Source organism: Grampus griseus (assembly GCF_964374135.1).
Source record: "Grampus griseus genome assembly, chromosome: 6".
In the NCBI taxonomy this organism is placed as follows: Eukaryota; Metazoa; Chordata; class Mammalia; order Artiodactyla; family Delphinidae; genus Grampus; species Grampus griseus.
Window position 1 is genome coordinate 63,991,959 of NC_139000.1, and position 23,527 is coordinate 64,015,485.

Genomic DNA, 23,527 nt, shown 5'->3' on the forward strand with positions numbered 1-23,527 from the left:
ACAGATTTCAAGACAAGGAATATTATAAGGAGTTACATAGGAACATTTTATAACGATGAAAGATTAATTCATTAGGAAGATAAAACAATTAAAATATATATAAGCCCAATAATAGAGGTTCTAAATATACAAAGCAAATACTGACAGAACTAAAGGGAGAAATGGATGACTCCAGAATCAAAGCTGAAGATTTTTAACTCTGTGAGTAAAGGATAGGACAACTAGATAAAAATCAGTAAGGATATAGAAGATGTGAATGACACTATGGTCCAGTTTAATTGAACATCTGAATCATTGCAGAACTTCACTGGAGCAGTGATGTTCTAGAGTCTGGACCAAAGACATATCTGTACATACCTGTCATTTTAAATTTATAAATTGTTTTTAGGAGAGAGAAACTAAGATTATCTAATCAGAAATTATGTAAGTACTTTTCTTTACAGCTATTTTTCTTTTAAAACTGCATTTAAACTTAACTTGTGTTGTCCTATGGCATTGAATACACCTCAGTAAGCCAAAAATCAAGTGCACTTTTACCAACACGAAATTTTAAAAAACATAGTCATACTGACTGAGAACTTTGAAGTACAAAATGGTACATAGTACAAGAATCACTTAGAAACCACAAGAACGTGGTCAAAAAGGTACAAACCCTGTGAAAATATTTTTTATAAATCTTAATTTTTAACTTACTTATATATTTGGTAACTTGTTCTAATTTTGAGTCCACCTTTGATGAAGTTGATCATATTTTCATCCTGAAAACAATTAAATAATTAGATCGTTTAGCAAAAGATTCTTAAACTGTCCCCATAGCTGTGTAGCTGCATGATTAGAACAAAACACTATCTTTTGAGGATATGATTTTTAAATTAAACCATTCTTCTTGCTTTACATCTGAAATGCTTTTTTGTCATTTTTCTTCCAAGTTAGAGGACAACAAAAAGGAAACATTTCTTAAATCCTTGCATTACTTTAAGGAAGTAAGGAAGTAATCCTCATCAATTTGGGGCCATAAAGGTTAGTCCAAACGTACTTCAGTAAACATCATCAACTACTGAGCAACTTTCTTCTGGGTTCAATGGAATTCAAAATGGCTGACTTTAAGGATATGCTCCAAGGACTTTCCTGTCTGTCTTACTCCAAGTAATGGGATTATGGTTCTTCTTTAGGGGGGACTTTAGCAGGCAGTCTATTTAACATTGTGAATTTCATTCACATACATTTCCAGACCACAGATAACTGATCTGGATTCTAAAGTTGTTGTCACTTATATGAAATACTGTTTAGGGGAAAAGAGATCACTTCTCTTGGCCTGATGGTCATCAGCCATAAAACTGGGTCAGCTGGCCTAAATGAATGACCTTTTTAGGGTGAGCATTCTAGGATTCCAAGAGTCTCCTATTAAAGCATATCAAATAACTGCTTGAGGCCTTCCCTGGTGGGGCAGTGGTTGAGAGTCCACCTGCTGATGCAGGGGTCACGGGTTCGTGCCCCGGTCCGGGAGGATCCCACATGCCGCGGAGCGGCTGGGCCCGTGAGCCATGGCCACTGAGCCTGCACGTCCGGAGCCTGTGCTCCGCAACGGGAGAGGCCACAGCAGTGAGAGGCCCACGTACCGCAAAAAAAAATAATAATAAAAATTAAAAAATAATAACTGCTTGGAAGATGTTACTCTAATAGAAGGTGCTAATGGAGATAGTCCCATGCTTTTCTAGTCCGTTAATATCAGAAAGATGCTCTGGTATTGATTTCCTGTGCACTTGAGCATCCTTCCGAAACAAAAGAAGAAGTAATTTTAGTTTGTTAATGTCATCAGTTACTTAAATACTTAATCTTTAAATTATTAAAAGAATCAATAAATGTAAAATTCACTATGCAATTTAAATGTTTATTTTCTGATTTGAAGGAATCTTATGGTTACACAAGTTCCAATACTGGCCAGGAAAGAATTTCTTCAATTGGATTCAAATCTGCCTCAAATAAGAATATTTCATTTCAGGATTCACCAAACATTTGCTGAATGCCTATTTTACAGCAGGCACCCAAACACAAAATCAGACAAAAGCAACACAACTCGCTAAGGGATGAAGACATGCATGGATGGAGACATGTGGGGGATGTCGTGACAGCACAAAGGTGGGCGGGGATGTGAAGAGGTCCACAAAAGCCTCCTGGAAGCATCAATGCTTAAAGCACACACATACACACACACAAAAAAAAGATTGGGAAGTAACCAGCTGAAGGAAGGAAGGCAAGGTAGGTATGAATTTTGCAAGCAAAAAAAAAAAAAAAAAAAACGCTCAGGGAAGCATTCAAGACCCTGGTGTGCTTGGCTTGGCCATCTGTGCGTATATAACTCAGCACTGCTGCAGAAACCTACTGCAAAAAAGGGAATGACTAAGGAATAAGAAAGCTACCTGTGCTGTACCTGTGCCACTCAAGTATGCAACATACCTGCCAGTAGCAGTTGAGGACATTGGTAAGAGGGGAGTAGGGAACTGGCGGGGAGATACCAGTTTGGTTAGAAAAAGCCTTCCCCATGTGTGATATTCAGATACAGAACCACTGCCATAGTCAATGAGGGCTACTAAATGCTGAAGCAGAGACATGCCCAGGTGAAATTCTCATCTTTGAGAGGGTGCACATTTGCACAATGGAGAGTGAGCTGGAGGGAAGAGAAACTACAGACCGAAGGTCCCGGGGTTGCCATGCAGTCTAGGAAAGAGCTGACAAGCCCCCCACTAGAACAATTATAGTCAGAATAAAGAGGAAGAGACGGAGCTGATAAACCTTGAAAAGGTAAAAGCAGCACGACCACGAGCCTGGCTGGACACAGAGGCATGAGGAAGAGGGGAGCCGTGGATAGCTCCCAGATGCTGAACTACAAGCCCCCCAGACATAAAAAACAAAAAACTTTCAAATCAACGATTTTATTATCAAATTATCATTTGAAAAACACATCAGAAAAAACTGGGGGCCTCCGTGACTAGCCTTATGTTTACTGAGGCAGTAAGACTGTTGTTTTCAACCAGCCGTCATAATAGGTGGGGTTTTAGGAAACAGGGCCCTACACCAGATTGACTTAATTTTACTTAACCAGAATCCAACCTAAGGGGTCACCCTCCAGAAAAAGAGAAAAGCAACTCTCAGTTCAATGTAAATCATTGAGATTGAGGAAGATTTTCCATCTTACCGTTGAATTTCTGCCCCCTTACAATCTCCACCCCACTTCTACCCCACTTGTATCCATCACCGCCACCTGTGTGGCCACCATGTTAAAATCCATATTTGTTAGAAGAACTGGAAGCTACAATGACAGGCAAGGTACTGATGGTAACAATTCCTGGAGGTGAAATTTAAATGCCCCATGAGAAAAGGAGTCATTGTTTTGTTTAGTGACTTTTTTTAACTGCCCTTCCAAAATAAGAAATAAAAGAAAGGGGAATGAAAATACAAAGAGCGGGGAAATAAAATCTGAGGTATACACGGGAAGGTTGGCTCTCGACGCATGCATAACTAAGCTTTGCTGAAGCATCTGATGCAAGAAGGGAACAGCCAAGGATGCTGAAGCCTCCTGCAGCCGGTCACTCCCGTGTGCAGCCCTCCACCATTAGCAAGCACGAAGAGGGATACCCTCACAGTTCTCATACGGAGCAGCAGCCTGAAATCAGGTGAGGTAGTTGCAAGGCAGCTTCTTCAAAAGGCAGTGGTTGCCAATAAAGCGAAGTTCAAAACAGAATTTTAAGTGCATTTGAGTAGGAAAAAAAAAAAACCAGGGTCTCCTTTCAGCCAAAGTTTATCAGTAATGACAAATATCTTCCACTACGACTCTAAGTCAGAAGAACCGAAGCACTGACATAGAATGAGCCACATTTCTTCTATGTCGCACTTGGCAGGCTTCCCGGGCGACGCTGATTCTAAGCCAAATGTTCATTACCTGCACAAACGTGAGGGCTGCTTTCTGTAGGAGGCACTCGGCATAACAGATTTCGGCATGCATTTCCTCTATTAAAGACAAATAAAAATATATTAAGGAAAATCCCATATCCACAGTAATTGCTCTGAGATGTTCAGAAAAGACGGGTAGATAAATGAGCCCAAGGGAGACAATAAAAACCTAGGTTGCTTTGGTGCTTCCATAAAAGTGGAATGCTGACCTCAGTTCTCAGGCCCTCAGCAAGAATTTTCCAGAATGCATGAAATGCTTCGGGGAAGTTATCTTTGGCTCCATTCACATATAACTGCCAAGAGTCGGGCCCCTGGTGTCAAAGACCCAAACTCAGCTCACCAAAATGTAAAAAGCAAAAGTAAAAGCACTTCTTGGAAAAAAGGAAACAACTTATCTTTTAACTTAACGGGAACAGGCAAGTTTAACACAGTTATAGATTGGAAATCTAACTTAAATATACTAATTCTACCTTCTAAAACATGAAGGCATGATAGTCATGACAATGGTTAGGCATGCTATTAACTTGAAGAGAAAGCAGTAATTCCCTAGGGTTCTAGGAAAAAGAACTGGCCTGCATGCCCAACTCATGACTCCTCATTCAGGAAAGACTTGATGTAAAAAAGTTCACACTAGCACAGTTTGGGGCTATTTGGATCACTGAGATATCTAGTGCAGGAACAAGACACTCACAAAAGGGCTACATAAAACTACGTATGTATCCCTGGGACACGTGGAGTGCCCCAAAACACGTGGCCTATCCATGATACCTGCAGAGATTGGGGAGGGAGAAATCTTTGCATTTTCTTTTCTTTTTTTTTTTTTTGCATAAACAAAATCAGCAGATTCCCGTTTTATCCATGGGATGCAAACTGGTGTGTTATTTAAGGAAATGAGCTACTAGTTGTAGAACCTCGAGCAAGCTACCCTCCCTCTCTCTGCTGGTTTCCTTGTTCCTAAAGTCCAGCTAATGACATCTCTACTTCAGAGCAGAAGAATTCAACCAGGTGCTGCCTGTGAAGCTCACTGGGCAGAGTAAGCCCTCAATATGCATCAGCTACTTTCACTAAGATTACTGCCCTTGGTCCATGTCATGCTTTTTGCCAAAAGTTCAGAAAGTAGAACATCTTTATGTGATGTAAGTAACTGAAAAACGGGGTATCTCTGTGTTAATGGGAACATTGTTGAATCTAACTGGATAAGAACTAGTGCTTTATTGCTTTCACTTACACACACAGGACCCCTCCCGACCACACACACACACACTCACTTACACACACACACACACAGTCTCACACACACACACACAGTCACACACACACTCACACACACACACTACTAGTTCTCACAAACAGGTTCACCTTCCTGCCACGCTCATACTCCAAAGGCTGATTTACAAAGAAGCAACAATGCAGCTAAGATCTTCCAACAGCACACATAAGATGGGGCCAGACACACAATAGGCCAAAGTCGAGGAGCTGTGGCCCCCGCGCAGTCTGGCAGCATCAGCAGCCACAGTCTCCGTCCTTCGGAACACCTCACCTCCAAGTGTGCCCCTGAATTTTCTCCGTGTGTTCAGTGGGAGAAAAACTGGTAACTTTTATTTTTACAGACTCACTTGAATATCCTCCTTCCAGGGAAACTTGTAACAAAGTGGGAATTGTTAGTAATTATTCACTTTGAAAGCCTGCTCAGTAACCCAGATGGCTGGCTTGGGGCGTGTGCCAAGAAGGCAGGGAAGCGGCTGCTGGGAGAGAAGCAACACGAGCAAAGGCAAGGAGCACGGAGCCCTGCGTGGCAAGTCCAGCGGTGCACCTTTGGCTGAAGCACGAGGTGTGTACAGGGACGAGTGGGCAATGGGCCTGGAAACGTAAGTCGGGGCTGAATTATGGACGACCTTGAATATCAGAGTCTGGGCTTCATTTGGTAGACAATGGTGAGTCCTTGCAGACATCTGAGCAGAAGGGCAGATGGATCAGAGTTAAGCTAAAGATGGACAAGGCAAAGAGCAGCACAAACGACGTAACAAGAAGCCAGAGATAAAAGGGAAGAAAGTTTGAACTCTGTATTCTGCACGTAAGGAATCTTCATATGAAATTCCTTGCACATCCTAAGCACTGTATATAAACGTCGGTTTTTAAAGGCAATTTGAAAGCCATTTAGGGCAATATGCCAGCCATGAGGAAGGAAGAATGGGTGTGTCCCATGTTAAACCCACAAAAAGTTTAATTAAATATCCTCGCTCCTGCAGAAAACCAGCCATTCAAGGATGGAAATGGAAATTACCAAGAGGAAAAACAAAGTGCACCCTAAATCCACAATGTTTTGACATGCTCCCTTGAACACAAAGTCTGTTTGGGTTGCAGCAACAGCCAAACTCATTAGGAATAAATGCAATTTAATTTATAAAAGTCTTATTTCTTCACTCTGATTGATTTATATTGGGCAGCCCTTAGCTCTCAAAATTAGACATTTGGCATTTACAAATAGGTACCTACCAGAACATCTTTTAATTACAAATTCCTCAGTTCACGGAAGGAAATATCTTCATTATGCACTGAACTGTCAGCTAAGCATGCCTTCAGACATAAAAGTCTAAATAAACCTTATTTCAGAATAGGTTCAAGTCACAGCCTGATTTATTTTCATAAATTTTAAATTAAGACCTTATTTTTTAAGAGTAGTTTTAGGTTCACAGAAAAATTGAGGGGAAGGTACAGAGATTTCCCATATATCCCTTTCCCCCCAAAACACGCATAACCTCTCCCATTATCAACATGCCCTCCAAAGTGGTACATTTGTTACAAGTGACAAACCTCCACTGACACATCATAATTACCCAAAGTCCGCAGTTTACATTAGCCTTCACTCTTGGTGTTGCACATTCTATGGGTTTGGACAAATGTATAATGACATGTATCTATCATTATGGTATCAGTATTTTTCACTGCCCTAAAAATTCTGTGTTCCACCTATTCATCCCCTGGCAACCATTGACCTTTTTACTGTCTCCATAGTTTTGCCTTTTCCAGAATCTTATATGCTTGGAATCATACAGTAGGTTGCCTTTTCAGATTGGTGTCTTTCACTTAGGAATATGCATTTAAGGCTCCTACACGTCTTTTCATGGCTTGATAGCTCATTTCTTTTTAGCACTGAATAATATTCCACTGTCTGGATGTACCACACTTTATTATTTATCCATTCACCTATTGAAGGACAAGTTCTGAATAAAGCTGCCATAAACATTCATTTGCAGATTTTGGGGTTAACACAAGTTTTCAGCTCCTAGTTTTGTAAGAAACTACCATACTATCTTCCAAAGCGGCTGTACCATTTGCATTCCCACCAGCCATGAATAAGAGTTCCTGTTCCTCCACATCCTCACCAACATTTGGTGTTGTCAGTGTTCCAGATTTTGGACACTCTCATAGGTGTGTAGTGGTATCTCATTGCTGTTTATTTTTCAATACTTCTAAATATGCCACGCCCAAAGACAGAATAAAAAGAACAGTACCATCTATTTTCAAGATGTCTGACACAGAAATAATTCAACATTTCCTTCATCCATATGTGACACATTTCGTGCCCTTTTCTACCCAACTACAGGAGAAGGTGTGGGGTATGTGGCTTAGGGAAAGGCAGATCGGGTTTGAACTCTGCTCTGCTAAGCAGGTAATCTGGGACCATTTGTCTAATCTCTCTGAACATCACTTTCTAGTCTATAAAAAGGAGGTTACACAGGTTAGATTGGACAATGCTAAGGAAAGCATCAACGACAGTGTCTCACACATAGAGAGTGCCTTTAAAAAATAGGGCATTGGGCTTCTCTGGTGGCGCAGTGGTTGAGAGTCCGCCTGCCGATGCAGGGGACACGGGTTCGTGCCCCGGTCCGGGAAGATCCCACATGCCACAGAGCGGCTGGCCCGTGAGCCATGGCTGCTGAGCCTGCACGTCCGGAGCCTGTGCTCCACAACGGGAGAGGCCACAACAGTGAGAGGCCCGTGTACCGCAAAAAAAAAAAAAAAAAAAAAAAAATAGGGCATTATTATGTTTTAAGTTATTATTATTATTCATATTTATACCAATAATACCATGCCATTCTTTTGTAAACTAAGGTTAAAAAAGAATCTCAAATGCCAGGCTTTATATTGCAAAGAAAAAGGGAGGCAGGGGGAAATGGGCCACTGGAGAGAAGCCATATAGAGGAAAACAGAAGAATATAAATGAGTCAAATTTCTTTGGGGCCCATTTAATTTCCCACTGACCTACTTTAGTGGACTTTAGGTCTCCTGGGGCCAATTTACATAAATGGCCCTAAGATGAAAAATATGAAAACATAGTCTATCTGATATCAAGGGGATAAATAAACTCTTAAGGGTCCTTGGAGGTCAGTTTCTGGAGAAAAAGATGATCGGCTTCAGCTGCCTGGAGGAACCAGTGAATCTACTCTGCTGTATGACAGCTGCAGGGCCAGCATCATACCTTTTGGAACAAGTCTTGTAATCCTCTGTTATCAACACTCTAGTGAGCCCAAGTTCTCCAATGTCCATAACAAGTTGATAATACTCTTCTAACAAAGCAAACAAAACTTCATAATGAAACACACTCAAAAATGTGTCTGGCACACACTTGACCACTAGGAATGACAGACAGATGTATCCAGAATTGCTCCTGCCTTAATTGGCTACAGCTACTGTAACGATTTTGTGTTACCTCTTCCAGAGAACAAATTTGACAATGACAACACAGGCACAAATGCTCCTTGGACGGCAGAAGCTTTACTCTACCATGGCCTCATTTGAAAGATGTTATTTTCTCTTCTACAGGTGTACTGGGATGCTCCTTTCTTATAAACCATCCTGACTAGAGAATAACACTAATAAAACAGGCTGATCATAGAACTTCTGTCCTAATCTCTGTGGAATATCAAGCAACTGACAGCAAAAGGAGTCATTTCCTCCCAGCCATCTGATCAAATGCTGCAGAGATTCCTGGATTCTTGAATATTCCTAAATGTCCACAAACCAAACATCTTCCATACTGTGAAACATCATCATTATTTTAAAGGTATCAAAATTACTTTGACCTTGAGGAAAAAATTAATAGCTTGCGGAAAAATAGAAACTTTTGTACACGGGTGGTAAGAATATAAACTGACCTAATTTTTTGTAGAAAAAACTGTCAATATCTATAAATGTTTTCTATTTTCAAATAGTCCCAGTAATTCCACTTCTAGCAATCTATCCTATGAAATACTTACAAAAATGCATGAAGGCATTATTTGTAATAGCGAAAAAAACAATGTAACTGCCCTTCAATAGAGACAAAGTAAGTAACTGGTGGCACCTGTCCTAAGGAATACTAAATAGCTATTAAATAGAATGAGGTACAATTTATATGTCTTGACATGGAAAAAGTCAATTGCCAAAAATTACATTGTAGCCTAACATGTATCACATGATTCTACATTAGCAAAAAATGAAAAACTACAAAAATCCTATGTGTACCTTCTGTATATATTTGTACATGTACACAGAAAAGTCTGCAAGGCTTGAAAACCAACTGTTAACAGTGGTTACTTCTAGAGGGTGAGTATTATGGGGAAGAGAAAAAGACATTCCATTTACTTTATATTATACACTTAAGTGTTGAATTTTATGAGCATGACCACATTTTAGTTTTTCAAAGAAAGGAAAAAAACCTTTTAAAGGCCTCTTACCTTCAGTCAGCTGTTCCAATGATCCTCTAGAAAGAAGACTTGAGAAAGATTCTACGACTGTGCATTTTTTCCTGTATCTGCAGAGAATAAGTAGAAGGGGAGATGGGAAGCAGAAAGAAAAAAATAACAATAATCAAGCTCATTTTCATTTGACATTCATTTCAGTCACAATCACACCAAAGAGTCACCAAAAGAGAACTCTAAACCCTAAAATCTCTGGGGCAGAGACCACCCTTTTGAACCCTGCACACCCGGCTCCCAGCACTGGCATCCTGTGGGCATTTAACCCAAGCTTACTGAACAAGTGCATGGACAAACATACACGTAACAGTCAATACTAACCCTGTCATGCACCTTCCCTGATCTCTATGGCTAAAATCAGTATTTCTGTTGTTAAGGGTCACCTCGTCACGGGTTAAGAATGGAGTTAGAGTGCAGTGTTTGGAAACTCTCTTCCCTTGAGGGGCTGGAAACATAATTACAAGAGGACATAATTTCAGCAATGTTAAAATTCACCAATGCTAGTTAACAGCTTTTGCTAGGAGCTTCCTATACACACAAAGATTAAAATAAAACTGAAATTCCATGTCATTTACACCAAGCAAAAGTGTTTAAATATCTCTATTTGGACAAATAAAAGACTCCCTTCTGACTTCGCAGCATTTCCCACATAAAAAAAGAATGCTCCTTGCTTGGCCTGGCTTGGCATGTGGTACCTAAACGCTCCACCAGGGGGACCCCGAGAGATGCTTGCTGCTAATCCCACTGAAATCCTCAGCCCTTCTCGGTAGTTCAAGTACCAACGAGAAAAGTGGAAGATACAGATGCCACGTGTTCCGCCATCCCAGCATCCTACTATAATTCTTTAGTGGAAATATTTTTATCTCCCGTACATAAAACTACATGAGACCAGGAACCTGTGATGCTCAAGTCCTTTTCTATAACCGTGGCCAACTTCCAACAGAGCTCTCTGTCAGGCTAAGTGCATCCATTTTGTCACACAGACAGAAAGGCTTGTAGGCGTGTCTCAAGTATTTAATTACTCAGCTCATACTTTTGGCAAGTTTGTAAGGCGTCCTTCATGGCAGAAATGCCATTTTGGATGTCCTGTTGCTCGAAGGTCATGACGGCCTGCAGCACCACAATGGTACTGTAGCCCAAGGCATGGTACATGCTGTCCTTAGCCCTGGGGAGAACACGGAAATTACTACATTTCAATTCAACTGAAAAGCATTCAGGTCTCATCTGAAACTAATCACAAGAAATTCTAGTAAACCCATGACGTGACTTTCACAGTAACGACTTTTACTCCTTCACCATGATCACTGAAATAATATGGACTATGAAAGACATGCCCTAAAGAACTCAAACTCTGAGGACTTTCCAATTCAAGCCCACGCAGGCAGCACAAAACTTTCCAGGTTGAAGCAGAGTGCGGCATATGCTGTTCCCTGTTTGAGCACAAGGGGGCAGCCTGCTGACTCATTTCCTAGAAAATGTTTCAAAGCAAACCCAATTTTTCCCAGTTGTACAAGAAGCAGTGTACCGTCTTTTGCTCTGAAATAAGTGCTAAAATAGAGGCCACTGGAAACATAGTTTGTGACAGAGAAATTCTGATATGGTTTTTGAAAGGTAAGTCTTGTTTAAAATCATCCCCTCCCTTCTCCCAGCCAGAGGCCACGAGGAAGCAAGACTTTTGCAATAAGTTAGGTCAGCCACAAAGGGCCCAGACAAAAATTCATGGTAGATCTCTTACCGAATCTAATCCCATTATCTGGGAATCCTGATTAAAGTTCTGGATAATTCAAATTATCAAGTTATGCGTTCGATTCTTAAGGACATTCAGTCTGAATGGATGGCACATCCCAGACTCTCAGGCTATGAAAACCTCACCATCTCTTTCCTCAAAACTTCTTAAGCTATGTTAATTAGTTATTTATAAGATCTACAATATTAATGCATGGTTTTATTTTTTAATCAAATACATTTTTAAAATACTTTTTTTTTGCTGCTCTGCAAAACAAATACAAGCCACAATATACTTCCCCCAAGAAACAGTCTAAACAACCTTTGGTAATTTGCAGTTAGTCCCAAACAGTGAGGGCACTGGCTATTCAAAAAAAGAAAAAAGAAAGAAAAAAAAAGGAATAAGAGGAGCCCAAAGTGAATCAGCAATTGTGGTTTTAAACCTCACATTTAAAAAAACAATTTTTTTATTGAAGTGTAGTTGATTTACAATGTTATATAAACCCCACATTTTAAACCAAAAGCTTCTCCAAGGGGAAAAAAAAGTATTCAAGTGGGAAAAACGTATGTTTAACAGTGAAACATGCATAAAGATCAGAGAATATAAAACTTGACTAAGTGTAAGACTCTCATTTATTTTCATTCCATATTATGACCAGCTGGGTGTCACTGAAGGAGAAAAAATGGAGACTTTTTGAATAAAAAACAAAGGAGACAGGCAGGCAGATTGAGAGAGGAGAGAACAACAGGAGAGAGAAAGAGAGGGAGGGAGAGAGGAAGACAGAGGGATATAGAGACAGAAGATGAAGAGACAGACAGACAGAGAGGTCTGAAGGACTAAGAAGGACAGAAGGAAAAAGGCAGATACAGGCAAGGTAGAGCAGCGGTCCCCAACCTTTTTGGCACCAGGGACCAGTTTCGTGGAAGACAATTTTTCCACGAACAAAAGGGGTTGGGGTGGAGGGGTTTCTGGATGATTCAGGCACATGGATTTATTATGGTCTCTGTGCAGTCAAACCTCTCTGCTAATGACAATCTGTATTTGCAGCCGCTCCCCAGTGCTAGCATCACCCCTGAGCTCTACCTCAGATCATGAGGCATTAGATTCTCAGAAGGAGCACGCAACCTAGACCCCTCACATGCGCAGTTCACAGTAGTGTTCGCGCTCCTATGAGAATCTAATGCCACCACTGACCTGACAGGAAGCAGAGCTCAGGCGGTAATGCAAGCAATGGGGAGCGGCTGTAAATGCAGATGAAGCTTCACTTTCTCACCCGCCACTCACCTCCTGCTGTGCGGCCCAGTTCCTAACACGCCAGGGACCAGTACCTGTCTGTGGCCCGGGAGTTGGGAACCCCTGAGGTAGAGGATGTGAGACAAGCACTGGGTGGAGACAGCCCTGGGCAATTTCCGTAGGCCGGGGACTTCACCATCTATTTTATCATCTGTTCTTAACCTCTGAAATGCTAACTGATCGCAGCTCTTCTAAGTCTGAGAATTACCACAGCCTCAGTAGGCACATTAATTTCTAAGATTCAAAGGCAATGACCAGAGTCACATCACCCTGCTCACCCTACAGACTCCTCAAAGGAATGAGAGTCCCACTCTGTACCCACGTAACTGTCTTGAAATTATTATCTGAGGTCTAAGCTTCATCCAAGTAAGACACTGTGTTTGGAGGCACAAGGCAAGATTATTTCTGCCGAGCTCTAGTCACACTGTACATGGAGTCAAAGTGAGGCCTAGTAAGAAGGCGAAGCATAGGTTTTGCTGCCACATCATCAGAATTAACAGGTACTATTAATTGAAATGAAACTGCCTAAGTGATTTATCACATAAATAGGGAGTCCCAGTAAGATTTTTATTATCTTAAATTTCTTTTTAGCAACTGAGATTACCATATTTTAGTTCTTCCCACACCCATTTCTTTTTTTTTTTTAATTTATTTATCTTATTTATTTATTTTTGGCTGCATTGGGTCTTCGTTGCTGGGCACAGGCTTTTTTCTAGTTGTGGTTAAGCAGGGGCTACTCCTTGTTGTGGTGCGCATGCCTCTCATTATAGTGGCTTCTCTTGTTGCAGGGCACAGGCTCTAGGCGCACAGACTCAGTAGTTGTGGCTCCCGGGCTCTAGAGCGCAGGCTCAGTAGTTGTGGCTCACAGGCTTATTTGCTCCGCGGCATGTGGGATCTTCCCAGACAAGCGATCAAACCCGTGTCCCCTACATTGGCAGGTGGATTCTTAACCACTGCACCACCAGGGACGTCCACCCATGCCCATTTCAAAAGAAACTTTTCTCAATGATATTTAAGTTTCAGAGGAATATCCATAAAAATATTTCACTGAAGAAAGCCAAATGAAGCTCTATGAAACTAATAAGATGACACTATTTGAACAAGTATAGAAATTAAGATAGGAGAAAGAATCAGAAATGCTCTACTAATTAAAGTTGAAAAGACAGATTTCTTAACTGGATATTAAAACTAATCAACATTTAGGGGTCTCAACCAAATTAGTTTATAAATATTCAGGAGGAAGTGCAGAAAAATTAACTGACAAGAATGACATCAGAGACAGAATCATCAAAAGCATCCAAAAAAATATATTTTATCTAAAAGAAATAAAGTTAATTACCATGGTCGAAGCAATTCTAAGGCATCTGTAAATTTGTTACTTAGAAATAAGTTCAGGGCCATTGCACATTCTTCCAGGCCACTCCTGAGATCCACCTTGGTTGACAGTGACCTAAAGATCAAGAGAAAAATACACAGAATTTCTACAGTTTTTACTTTTAGCAAGTTGTCACAGGGAGCGTGTGTGTGTGTGTGTGTGTGCGTGTGTGTGCGCGTGTGTGCGCGCGCGCGCACGTGTACACTTTGGAGACAGAAGGACAGGCTGGAATTCTAACTCTGTCACTTACTAGCTGTGTCTCTAACCTCTGGGAACTTGACTTTCTCATCTGTAAAATGGGAATACCACCAACTACTTCATGGGGCTGCTTTGAAGATGGAACAAACTGACAAATAATGCTCATAGCAGGCACTTAGTAAATGACAGTCCCCCCATCACTCCAAAGATCACAAGTGTAGGAACTACATCTATTCATGAGTGGGAGCAGAGGTTATTTTGTTGTACTTTGATTATGTAGAGGTAAGAATGTATGTCCGTGGAAAACTGCATTGTCTAAAATCTAAAGAAGACGCTGCCAGGTTGTTTGTTTTTGATTCCACAGGAATTATCTTACAGCTCTGTAAATTATACGTAACTGATATCAATACAAAATAACTGTTATCTATAGACACGTGTTAAAAAAGAGACAACAGGCCCAGTCATCAAAAAAATCTACAAACAATAAATGCTGGAGAGGTTGTGGAGAAAAGGGAACCCTCTTGCACTGTTGGTGGGAATGTAAATTGATACAGCCACTATGGAGAACAGTATGGAGGTTCCTTAAAAAACTAAAAATAGAACTACCATATGACCCAGCAATCCCACTACTGGGCATATACCCTGAGAAAACCATAATTCAAAGAGTCATGTACCACAATGTTCACTGCAGTTCTGTTTACAATAGCCAGGAAAGCAACCTAAGTGTCCATCGACAGATGAATGGATAAAGAAGATGTGGCACATATATACAATGGAATATTACTCAGCCATAAAAAGAAACAAAATTGAGTTATTTGTAGTGAGGCGGATGGACCTAGAGTCAGTCATACAGAGTGAAGTAAGTCAGAAAGAGAAAAACAAATACCATATGCTAACACATATATATGGAATCTAAAAAAAAAAAAAAAAGGGTCATGAAGAACCTAGGGGCAAGACAGGAATAAAGACACAGACCTACTAGAGAATGGACTTGAGGATACAGGCAAGACACAGACCTACTAGAGAATGGACTTGAGGATACAGGGAGGGGGAAGGGTAAGCTGGGACCAAGTGAGTGGCATGGACATATATACACTACCAAACGTAAAACAGATAGCTAGTGGGAAGCAGCCGCATAGCACAGGGAGATTAGCTCAGGGCTTTGTTACCACCTAGAAGGGTGGGATAGGGAGGGTGGGAGGGAGACGCAAGAGCGAAGAGATATGGGGATATATGTATATGTATAGCTGATTCACTTTGTTATACAGCAGAAAGTAACACACCATTGTAAAGCAATTATACTCCAATAAAGATGTTAAAAGAAAAGAGACAACAGGCGCAAAATGGAGTCATTTATGCTAAACCCCACCAGGACTTAAAGCTAACCTAATTACAGTTCCAACCTTCTCCAAGAATGTGACCTATAACCAGCCAACCTGGAATTTCCTGAACAGCACTTGGAAATCCACTGATAGACCCCTTCCACTTCCCTTAGGAGGGCAACCTAGCCTAAAACAATGCATTCTTTGCTATTAATTTCCTCTTTCCCCTGCTTCTTCTCTGCCTTGAAAAACCTTTCCTTTCCTGCAGCCTGAAGGAGCTCCTTTCTATTGCTAGATGGGATGCTGCCCAATTCACAAAGAGTTTAATAAAGACAATTAGATCTTCAAATTTAGTCAGTTGAACTTGTTACTTAACACAAGTAAATTCTGTCCTGGCCTTCAATCGACTTCCCTCCTCCACTGTGGAAGAAGCTAGTTTCGCCTGAATTTTCACATTCATTTCAACATTCCTTTACTCCATATAAATTTGTGCTGTTTTGATATCTCCTTCAAATCTGTTTTAACATCTGCCTAGTTCTCTCCCTGATTAATGAGTTAAGTAAAATTTTTAACATCTGTTCATTTTTACATCTGTATGAGTCATGATTTTATCCTTTTTTGAAACTCATGTTAATTATTTATGATTGATAGAAATTCTGCCCTTTAAAATGACAGCCATCTGTAAAATGTTTTGTGTAACAACATTTAACAAGAAAGTATGTCAGTAAGGAAATAAGCAGTACAATGATTCATTTCAAAGTGCTGAAAGTTGAATTTCTGTGCCACCATCCTCTCCATATTCATTTTTTAAGCAGGAAAACAAAAATCCCACTTCAGTTACTCATCTTCCAGAAGTGGGTTCTGAAGGTGCTGCAGGGAACCACGCACCCTCTGCCCCCAGGTCTTCTCATGGCTGGTTCCTTCTTGTTATTCAGATATCAGCTCAAAAAGCACCAACTCAAGACCTGCCTCGCTGACCTCAGCCCAACCTCTTCTCATTGTTTTGTCTGCTCTATACCACTTATTACCATCCAAAATATCTTGTGCCTATATTTGTGGACCTGTTTGTCTTTGGCTATCTTCCCTCTCTAGGATATAAATGCAAGGAGGTTGTTTTAGTCACTGTTATGCCCCCAGGGCCTTTGGTTGTATCTAGAACATACTACAACCCCGTAAGTATTGTTGAGTGGCCGGATGCGTTGGGGGGATAGAGCGCTGCTCTGTGAGACGCTCAGAAACAGAATTCCTTATGCCTGGGACCTGAAAGCATCTCTCCTCCAGGGTGGTGCAGAAAGGAGACAAGCTCTTGGAAAAGGGGTTAGCTGGAGAGCTCATTTTGTGATGGTTAATTTTCTAAGGCAACTTGAATGGGCTAAGCGATGTCTACATAGCTGGTACAACATTATTTTTGGGTCTGTGAGGGTGTTTCTGGAAGAGATTAGCCTTTGAATTGGTGAACTGAGTAAAGCAGATGGCCTTCCCCAATGTAGGTGGGCATCAGCCAATCCGCTGGGGGCCAGGATAGAACAAAAAGGCAGAGGAAGAGGGAACGCGTGATCTCTTCTCTATCTGAGCTGGGACATCTATCTTCTCCTCTCTTGTGCTTCTGGTTACCGGGCTGTCGGGTTTCAACTGAACTGCACCACCGGCTTTCCTGGTTCTGCAGCTTGCAGACAGCAGACCATGGAACATCTCGGCTCTGATAATCACGTGAGCCAATTCCCATGACAAATCAATCTCTCTTCTCTCTCTCTCTCTCTCTCTCTCTCTCTCGCTCGCGCTCTCTCTCTCTCTCTCTCTCTCCCCCATCTCGATATATCTCCTACTGGTCTTCTTTCTCTGAAGAACCCTAATACTAACACAGAATTGCTCTGCCCTTAAGTTTCTAGTGAATGAAGAGGTCAAATACGAATGCTAGGAGTTCACAAACCTCTCTCATGAAAATTTTTCACAAGTAAATTGCTTAATACCTTCCATATCAGTCCAGCTCCAAATTTTGTCAGTGTTAGTTCCTGAGCATCTCTTGGATTTATCCTGTTTCACCTCCACTGCCTGCCAAGTTAGCTGTCATGTGCTGCCTGGTGTCTACAGACACATTTCTCCCCCTACTTCCTCCCCCTACCTGCCCCCCCGCAATCAAATCTCTACCTAGAATTCACTCAGCTAATATTTATGGAGCTCTAACTACACACCAGACACTCTTCTAGGTGTTGGGAATACACACTGAGCAGACCTATAGGGTTCCCGGCTGTGGAAGAGCTGCGGAGGGAGGGCTGACTTAAAACAAGGAGACCAGTAACTAAGATCATCTCATACTGGGATAAGTGGTCTGGGGAAGAAACTGGTTGGGGAAGGGGGTGGGTTGAGGCCCAACATTAATGAGGATGCTCATAGAAAGTTCTTGAAGAGGGTGACATCCAAGTGCTGCAGAATGGAGGCCGCCACAAGAATACCTGGGTTGAGGGGAGAAGGGAGGTTCTAAGCTGGGAATGTGGTGAGAGCAAGGCCGAGAGTGGGAGGAATGAGGACAGAAAGCAGGCACAGAACAGACACCATGGTGGAGGAGAAGATGGACTTTGTTTTGTTGTTTTTGTTTTAAATAGCAATGCTATTTTATTTTTTTAATTAATTAATTTACTTTTTTAAACATCTTTATTGCAGTATAATTGCTTTACAATGGTGTGTTAGTTTCTGCTTTATAACAAAGTGAATCAGCTATACGTATACATATATCCCCATATCCCCTCCCTCTTGCGTCTGGACTCTATTCTAAGAACAAAAGGAAATTTTTAGCTCAGCAATGCCCACTCCCTCCCTCATCACCCCGTCCCTTCAACCATTAGGTGTTTCAGTGTTACCTCTCACCTGTTCTCTTAATTTCCACTCCCACCAGTTCTCTCAGAGTACAGCTCATCTTTTGTTACCAAGAAATGGGCTGAGAACAGATACCGGTCCCCTTGCCACAGAAACAGCCACCTCTGCATCTCAGCTGGCCACACTGGCACCTGGGTGGATGCACTTGCAAGCCCAGCTCAGAGGGGCGCTCTGAGTGCCCCTCAGAACAGAAGTGGGCGCTCGGCACCTCCAAACACAGTGAACTCAACCCTTCTAAGCGTTTTACTAACCTGTTCACATGAAATTAAGACCCCCTCCTCTCCAGAATACCAGTGCTACCATGTGTTCCACAAAGAATGACCAAGAGAGCAAGTGGAATCTCAGCTAGGACTTCTCACACACGTCTGGGGGTCAGCTGTTCTCTCCATTCCCCCTGCCGCCATATTAACTGAGACGATCACCACTTCAAGCCTGAATTCTGAAACAGTCTCCAAGAATGCCTTCGTAGTACCAGCTGTGCTTAAGCGGCTCTCAAACTTTAGCGTGCATTCAACTCACCAGAGGGCCTGTTAAAACAATAGCACTAGGCCACACCACCAGAGTTTCTGACTCAGTAGGCCTGGGATGGGCTCAGCAAGCTCCCAGATAATACTAATTTTTCTGGACACCACCCTCAGTCTATTCTGCCTAAAACAGGTGTTCAATCACACTGCCCCCTTCAATCAAGGACCTAAAATGGCAGCCACACTTACTACATAAACCCTTCTGCTCAGCCTCATAACACCGGTCCAACCAGCCTAGAGTGATGAGTCCGACTATTTAAAAACAGCCAAGGGGGCTTCTCTGGTGGCGCAGCGGTTGAGAGTCCGCCTGCCGATGCAGGGAACGCAGGTTCGCGCCCCGGCCCGGGAAGATCCCACATGCTGCGGAGCGGCTGGGCCCGTGAGCCGTGGCCGCTAAGCCTGCGCGTCCGGAGCCTGTGCTCCGCAACGGAAGAGGCCACAACAGTGAGAGGCCCGCGTAACGCAAAAAGAACAAAAAACAAAACAAAACAAAAAAAACCTTACTGGCTATAAGGGCAAACAGAAGTGAAAACTTAGCCCTTTGAAACATAAAGGTTATATTCCCTATAAGATAATCAACATGCCAGAATTTTATTATTTATGAAGATTTGAGGATGGGGGCAGGAGCGCAGGGAGAAGAGGGCCATTATGGATCAAGCCAGCAGCAGGCAGACAGGAATTCTGGGTTCTTTGCTAAGTGCATCCAGAAAAAGTTTCTACTGCATTCAAGAGCCCAGGAGCCCCTTTGCTTCAAGACCCTCCATCAGAAATTTCTTATTGTGTACTAATTCCACTAAAACTGTGGTCCCAGATAACCTGAGCTCAGACTCGCAATGCCATTTTCAGTTATTTACCTGGAGATGTTGTTTCTGTCCTCTGAGAACTCACAATTTATACTGATGCTATGTTGGGTAGAGAGGTAACTGGTGACTTTTTTTCCTCTTCTTTCTATATTATTTAAACTCTGTTCATGTCACTTTTATGATGAAATTTTGATTTATAAAGATTTTAAAACATAAAAGTAGTGTTATAAAGAAAAAAGTCTCATCTCCACCAATTCCCAGCTCTGAAGCCTTGAACAGCCCACCTTACCTCCCTAAGTTTCCGTTTCCTTATCTGTATGATGGGGATAGTCAAGCCTGCTGTTACTACTTTATAAGGTAGTTATAAAAATCAGGTATGCTCATGGAAATAAAAATATAAGCACTTATATATACTGAGGCATTAGTATAATTATCTAAGAGTGTCAAACTGCCCAACCTTGCCTGATAAGAACCACATACACACTCATACTTTATGACCTGGCGAAGCTTCTCCACACTTTGCACATAATCTAATGACCCAATATTAACCCTATCTGCTTCATGAGAACTGTTGCTTAAAGGCAGAGAGGGGATTTTTATGATTTGTGTTAAAATGAATAGAAGTCTAAAAAACCAATATATAATAATGCTGTACTTCTAAGTTCCTTGCCTCTTTTACTTGATAAATCAATTATTTAAAATAATTGCACACCCAATCGAATAGTTAACACTTTTAAACTGTCCAAATGCATCTCTAATACGAACTTAATTTTAAATCCACTTCTATGTAATAAAGGATCAATAGTAATAGGTAAGCATTATGAATGTTGATGGAGCTATCTAGGAAATTCACAGATGAGTTAGAAAGTTAACAGCTGTGAGGGAGGAATAGTTCCTCCCACGCCTCAGATTTCCCTGAGGCGGGCCTTGGCTGGATAACACTCCTCTGCATAACACTCACACCTCTGCACTCCTCTTCTAGGAGAGGAGTTACCTGATTGGGCATAAGCGACCTGGCCCCCTTCCTATAGGGAAAGTGGGTACATTATAATCTATACTCTCCCCAGTGCGGTGAGCTAAGAAGGGCAGGTTCTACCCCACAACCCTCACCATCCTCACCAGGGAAGCTTGCAGTATAGCACCTGAAGTTCATTCAGAGGTGTGTCAAAAGCCCATTTCTCCAGGCATCTAATCTACGTCCTCCAATACAGTCTTTAAGAATAATAAAGCTGAGAGTCTGATCTCTATTGATCTGACCCCTTTACCGATATCTCAGCTGGCTCTAGACTTAGGCCAAAAAGAGACAGTTCTTTCAAAGAAAGAACTAAACACTTAAGATTTATAGGCACAGAATGGTAGCAGGGTCAGGGTTTACTCTTCAGAGACCTTTACCAACGTGTGTGGGAGTACTCAGGGTTCTTTCCCAGGCAAATCCAAGATCGCATCTGTACTCAAGAACTCCTGGCCAACATGCGTCAGGCCTATTGATTCAGCTGTGTGGAGCCCAGAGGTTCAAGGAGCACGCACAGCTGGACAACCAGACTACAGAGACCCCCAGTACAACTCATTAACTACCCAAGGGAGAGAAGGGACCCAATAAGTTCACAATCTGTGGTAGGCTGTGTAGACTTTTAGGCAAGTCACTTAATCTCTCCAACTCTGTTCCCTCATCTAGAAAAGGGGTATGAGGATATGACAATATCTACTCAACAGCTATTAACATTGCTGTTAGGAAGAGCAACAAAGAAGATATAAGGTCAAAATGCTCCTAAATAATGCATTTAAAGGAATAGGGAAATACTATTATTTTTTAAAAGAATAAACGTGCCTAGTCTTTCCTCCTGAATCACATGCTCATCATTCAGAACCAAACAGGACAGCAGAGCTCTGATCAGGAGCCACCCCTATGTGCCACAGTGCTTCATGTCATGTCTATTTTAGTAGATCTGTTAACTAACAGCAAGGGTGGTGTTTTTTGTTTTAGTTTTTTTTTATGAATTATTTGTGTATTTATCTTTGGCTGAGTTGGGTCTTCGTTGCTGTGCGCGGGCTTTCTCTAGTTGTAGCGAGCGGGGGCTACTCTTCGTTGCGGTGCATGGGCTTCTCATTGCAGTGGCTTCTCTTGTTGCGGAGCATGGGCTCTAGGCGTGCGGGCTTCAGTAGTGAGGCTCACGGGCTCTAGAGCACAGGCTCAGTAGTTGTGGCACACGGGCTTAAGTTGTTCCACGGCATGTGGGATCTTCCCGGACCAGGGCTCAAACCCGTGTCCCCTGCATTGGCAGGCGGATTCTTAAGCACTGCGCCACCAGGGAAGCCCAAGAGTGGAGTTTTTAATCAATTGTTCCTAAAAAGCACTTAGTCTTCAAAACCAGAACATGATACATCAAATTCCTTTAAATTACCTGTGCTTATTGCCTTTTCCTCCTATCCCGATTTATTAATAAATACAATTATAATAAGCTGCTCTTTAATAGCCCATTGGTATGGTAATAATTTAACCTTTGCCCAATCATCTCTAATAAAACTTATTTTGAAGTGGCTTCTTTTTAGCAAAGATTGCTAACTCCCCCTGGTTTTTCTTACTAGTGAATGTGCTGGTCAACCATAAACAACGAAGAAGAAGCTCCTTAGGGTAATGCCTAGTGAGTCAGAAAGAAGCAAGAAAGTACAGCAAGAAGGTGAGATGCACACAAAAACCCTGTCTCAGCTTTCCTGAACTCAGTCCAGAGGTTTCCTTCTCAAGCTAGGAAGGATTTTTCCAAGACGAGATGATACACATGTCTTAATAGCATGGGAAATGTACCTAGTACCTAAAACAAAAAGGAGGTCAAAGAAAACTAGGATGAACTCTATATAATAATGTCTGGGTTAACTATCCTGCATTTCTTTTTTCTTTCACTATGGTAGCACACACATAATTAAAAATTTACCATCTTAACCATTTTTAAGTGTACAGTTTAGTAGTGTTAAGTATCTGTACGTTGTTGTGCAACTAACCCCCGGAACGTTTTCATCCTGCAAAACTGAAACCCTATACCCTTTAAACAGCAACTCCCTCTATGCTGCATTCTTGACTAAACAATCCAAGAGAGGGTCCCTCCTTTCTCTCACAAGCCTCTAGTCAAATTTTGCCCATAACCTTAATGATTTAGCCATTTGAAAATCTCATCCTACTAAACAGTCTTTAGAACTCAGGCTTCCGGGTGACCAGAACTCCTTGCATAACTCTGGGATTCGCATATGCCAGCTTTCGTCAGGTAATAATTAAAGCTACCAATGGTCTGTGCCCATGCTGAGCTATGATCTAGGCTTGATAAGTGAAGTATTAAAATGTCTGTAAATGGGTTTCCCTGGTGGAGCAGTGGTTGAGAGTCCGCCTGCCGATGTAGGGGACACGAGTTCGTGCCCCGGTCCGGGAAGATCCCACATGCCGCGGAGCGGCTGGGCCCGTGAGCCATGGCCGCTGAGCCTGCGCGTCCGGAGCCTGTGCTCCGCAACGGGAGAGGCCACAGCAGTGAGAGGCCCGCGTACCGCAAAAAAAAAAAAAAAAAGAAAGAAAAAAAAAAAGAACCCATGGTTGTCAAAGCACTTTGTAAGACTAAACAGATGAGAGGGATTACAACCAGGGAAGCAAATGGGTTCATCATTAAAGATGCTCTGGCCAGGAAATGAGGAGATGGAGCATCAAGATGCAGATAAACCACTGCCTGGCTGAGGCAC

At 41.9% G+C, this 23,527-nt stretch overlaps 1 protein-coding gene across 3 annotated transcripts in view; it reads right to left on the reverse strand.

The window, feature by feature from the left end:
* The window catches only part of TTC39B (tetratricopeptide repeat domain 39B), a 134,375-nt gene that overhangs the window by 40,282 nt on the left and 70,566 nt on the right, over nucleotides 1–23,527 (reverse strand). The window contains exons 4-8 of one of the 3 annotated variants that reach the window (XM_082657553.1): nucleotides 14,051–14,161; nucleotides 10,726–10,857; nucleotides 9,672–9,748; nucleotides 3,941–4,008; nucleotides 694–758 (exon numbers count right to left, since the gene is read on the reverse strand). In XM_082657553.1, the coding sequence (XP_082513679.1) occupies nucleotides 694–758; nucleotides 3,941–4,008; nucleotides 9,672–9,748; nucleotides 10,726–10,857; nucleotides 14,051–14,161 (453 nt within the window). Of the gene's footprint in view, nucleotides 1–693; nucleotides 759–3,940; nucleotides 4,009–9,671; nucleotides 9,749–10,725; nucleotides 10,858–14,050; nucleotides 14,162–23,527 lie in introns of those variants that run through there. The other 2 variants (XM_082657554.1, XM_082657555.1) reach the window with 2 other exon arrangements.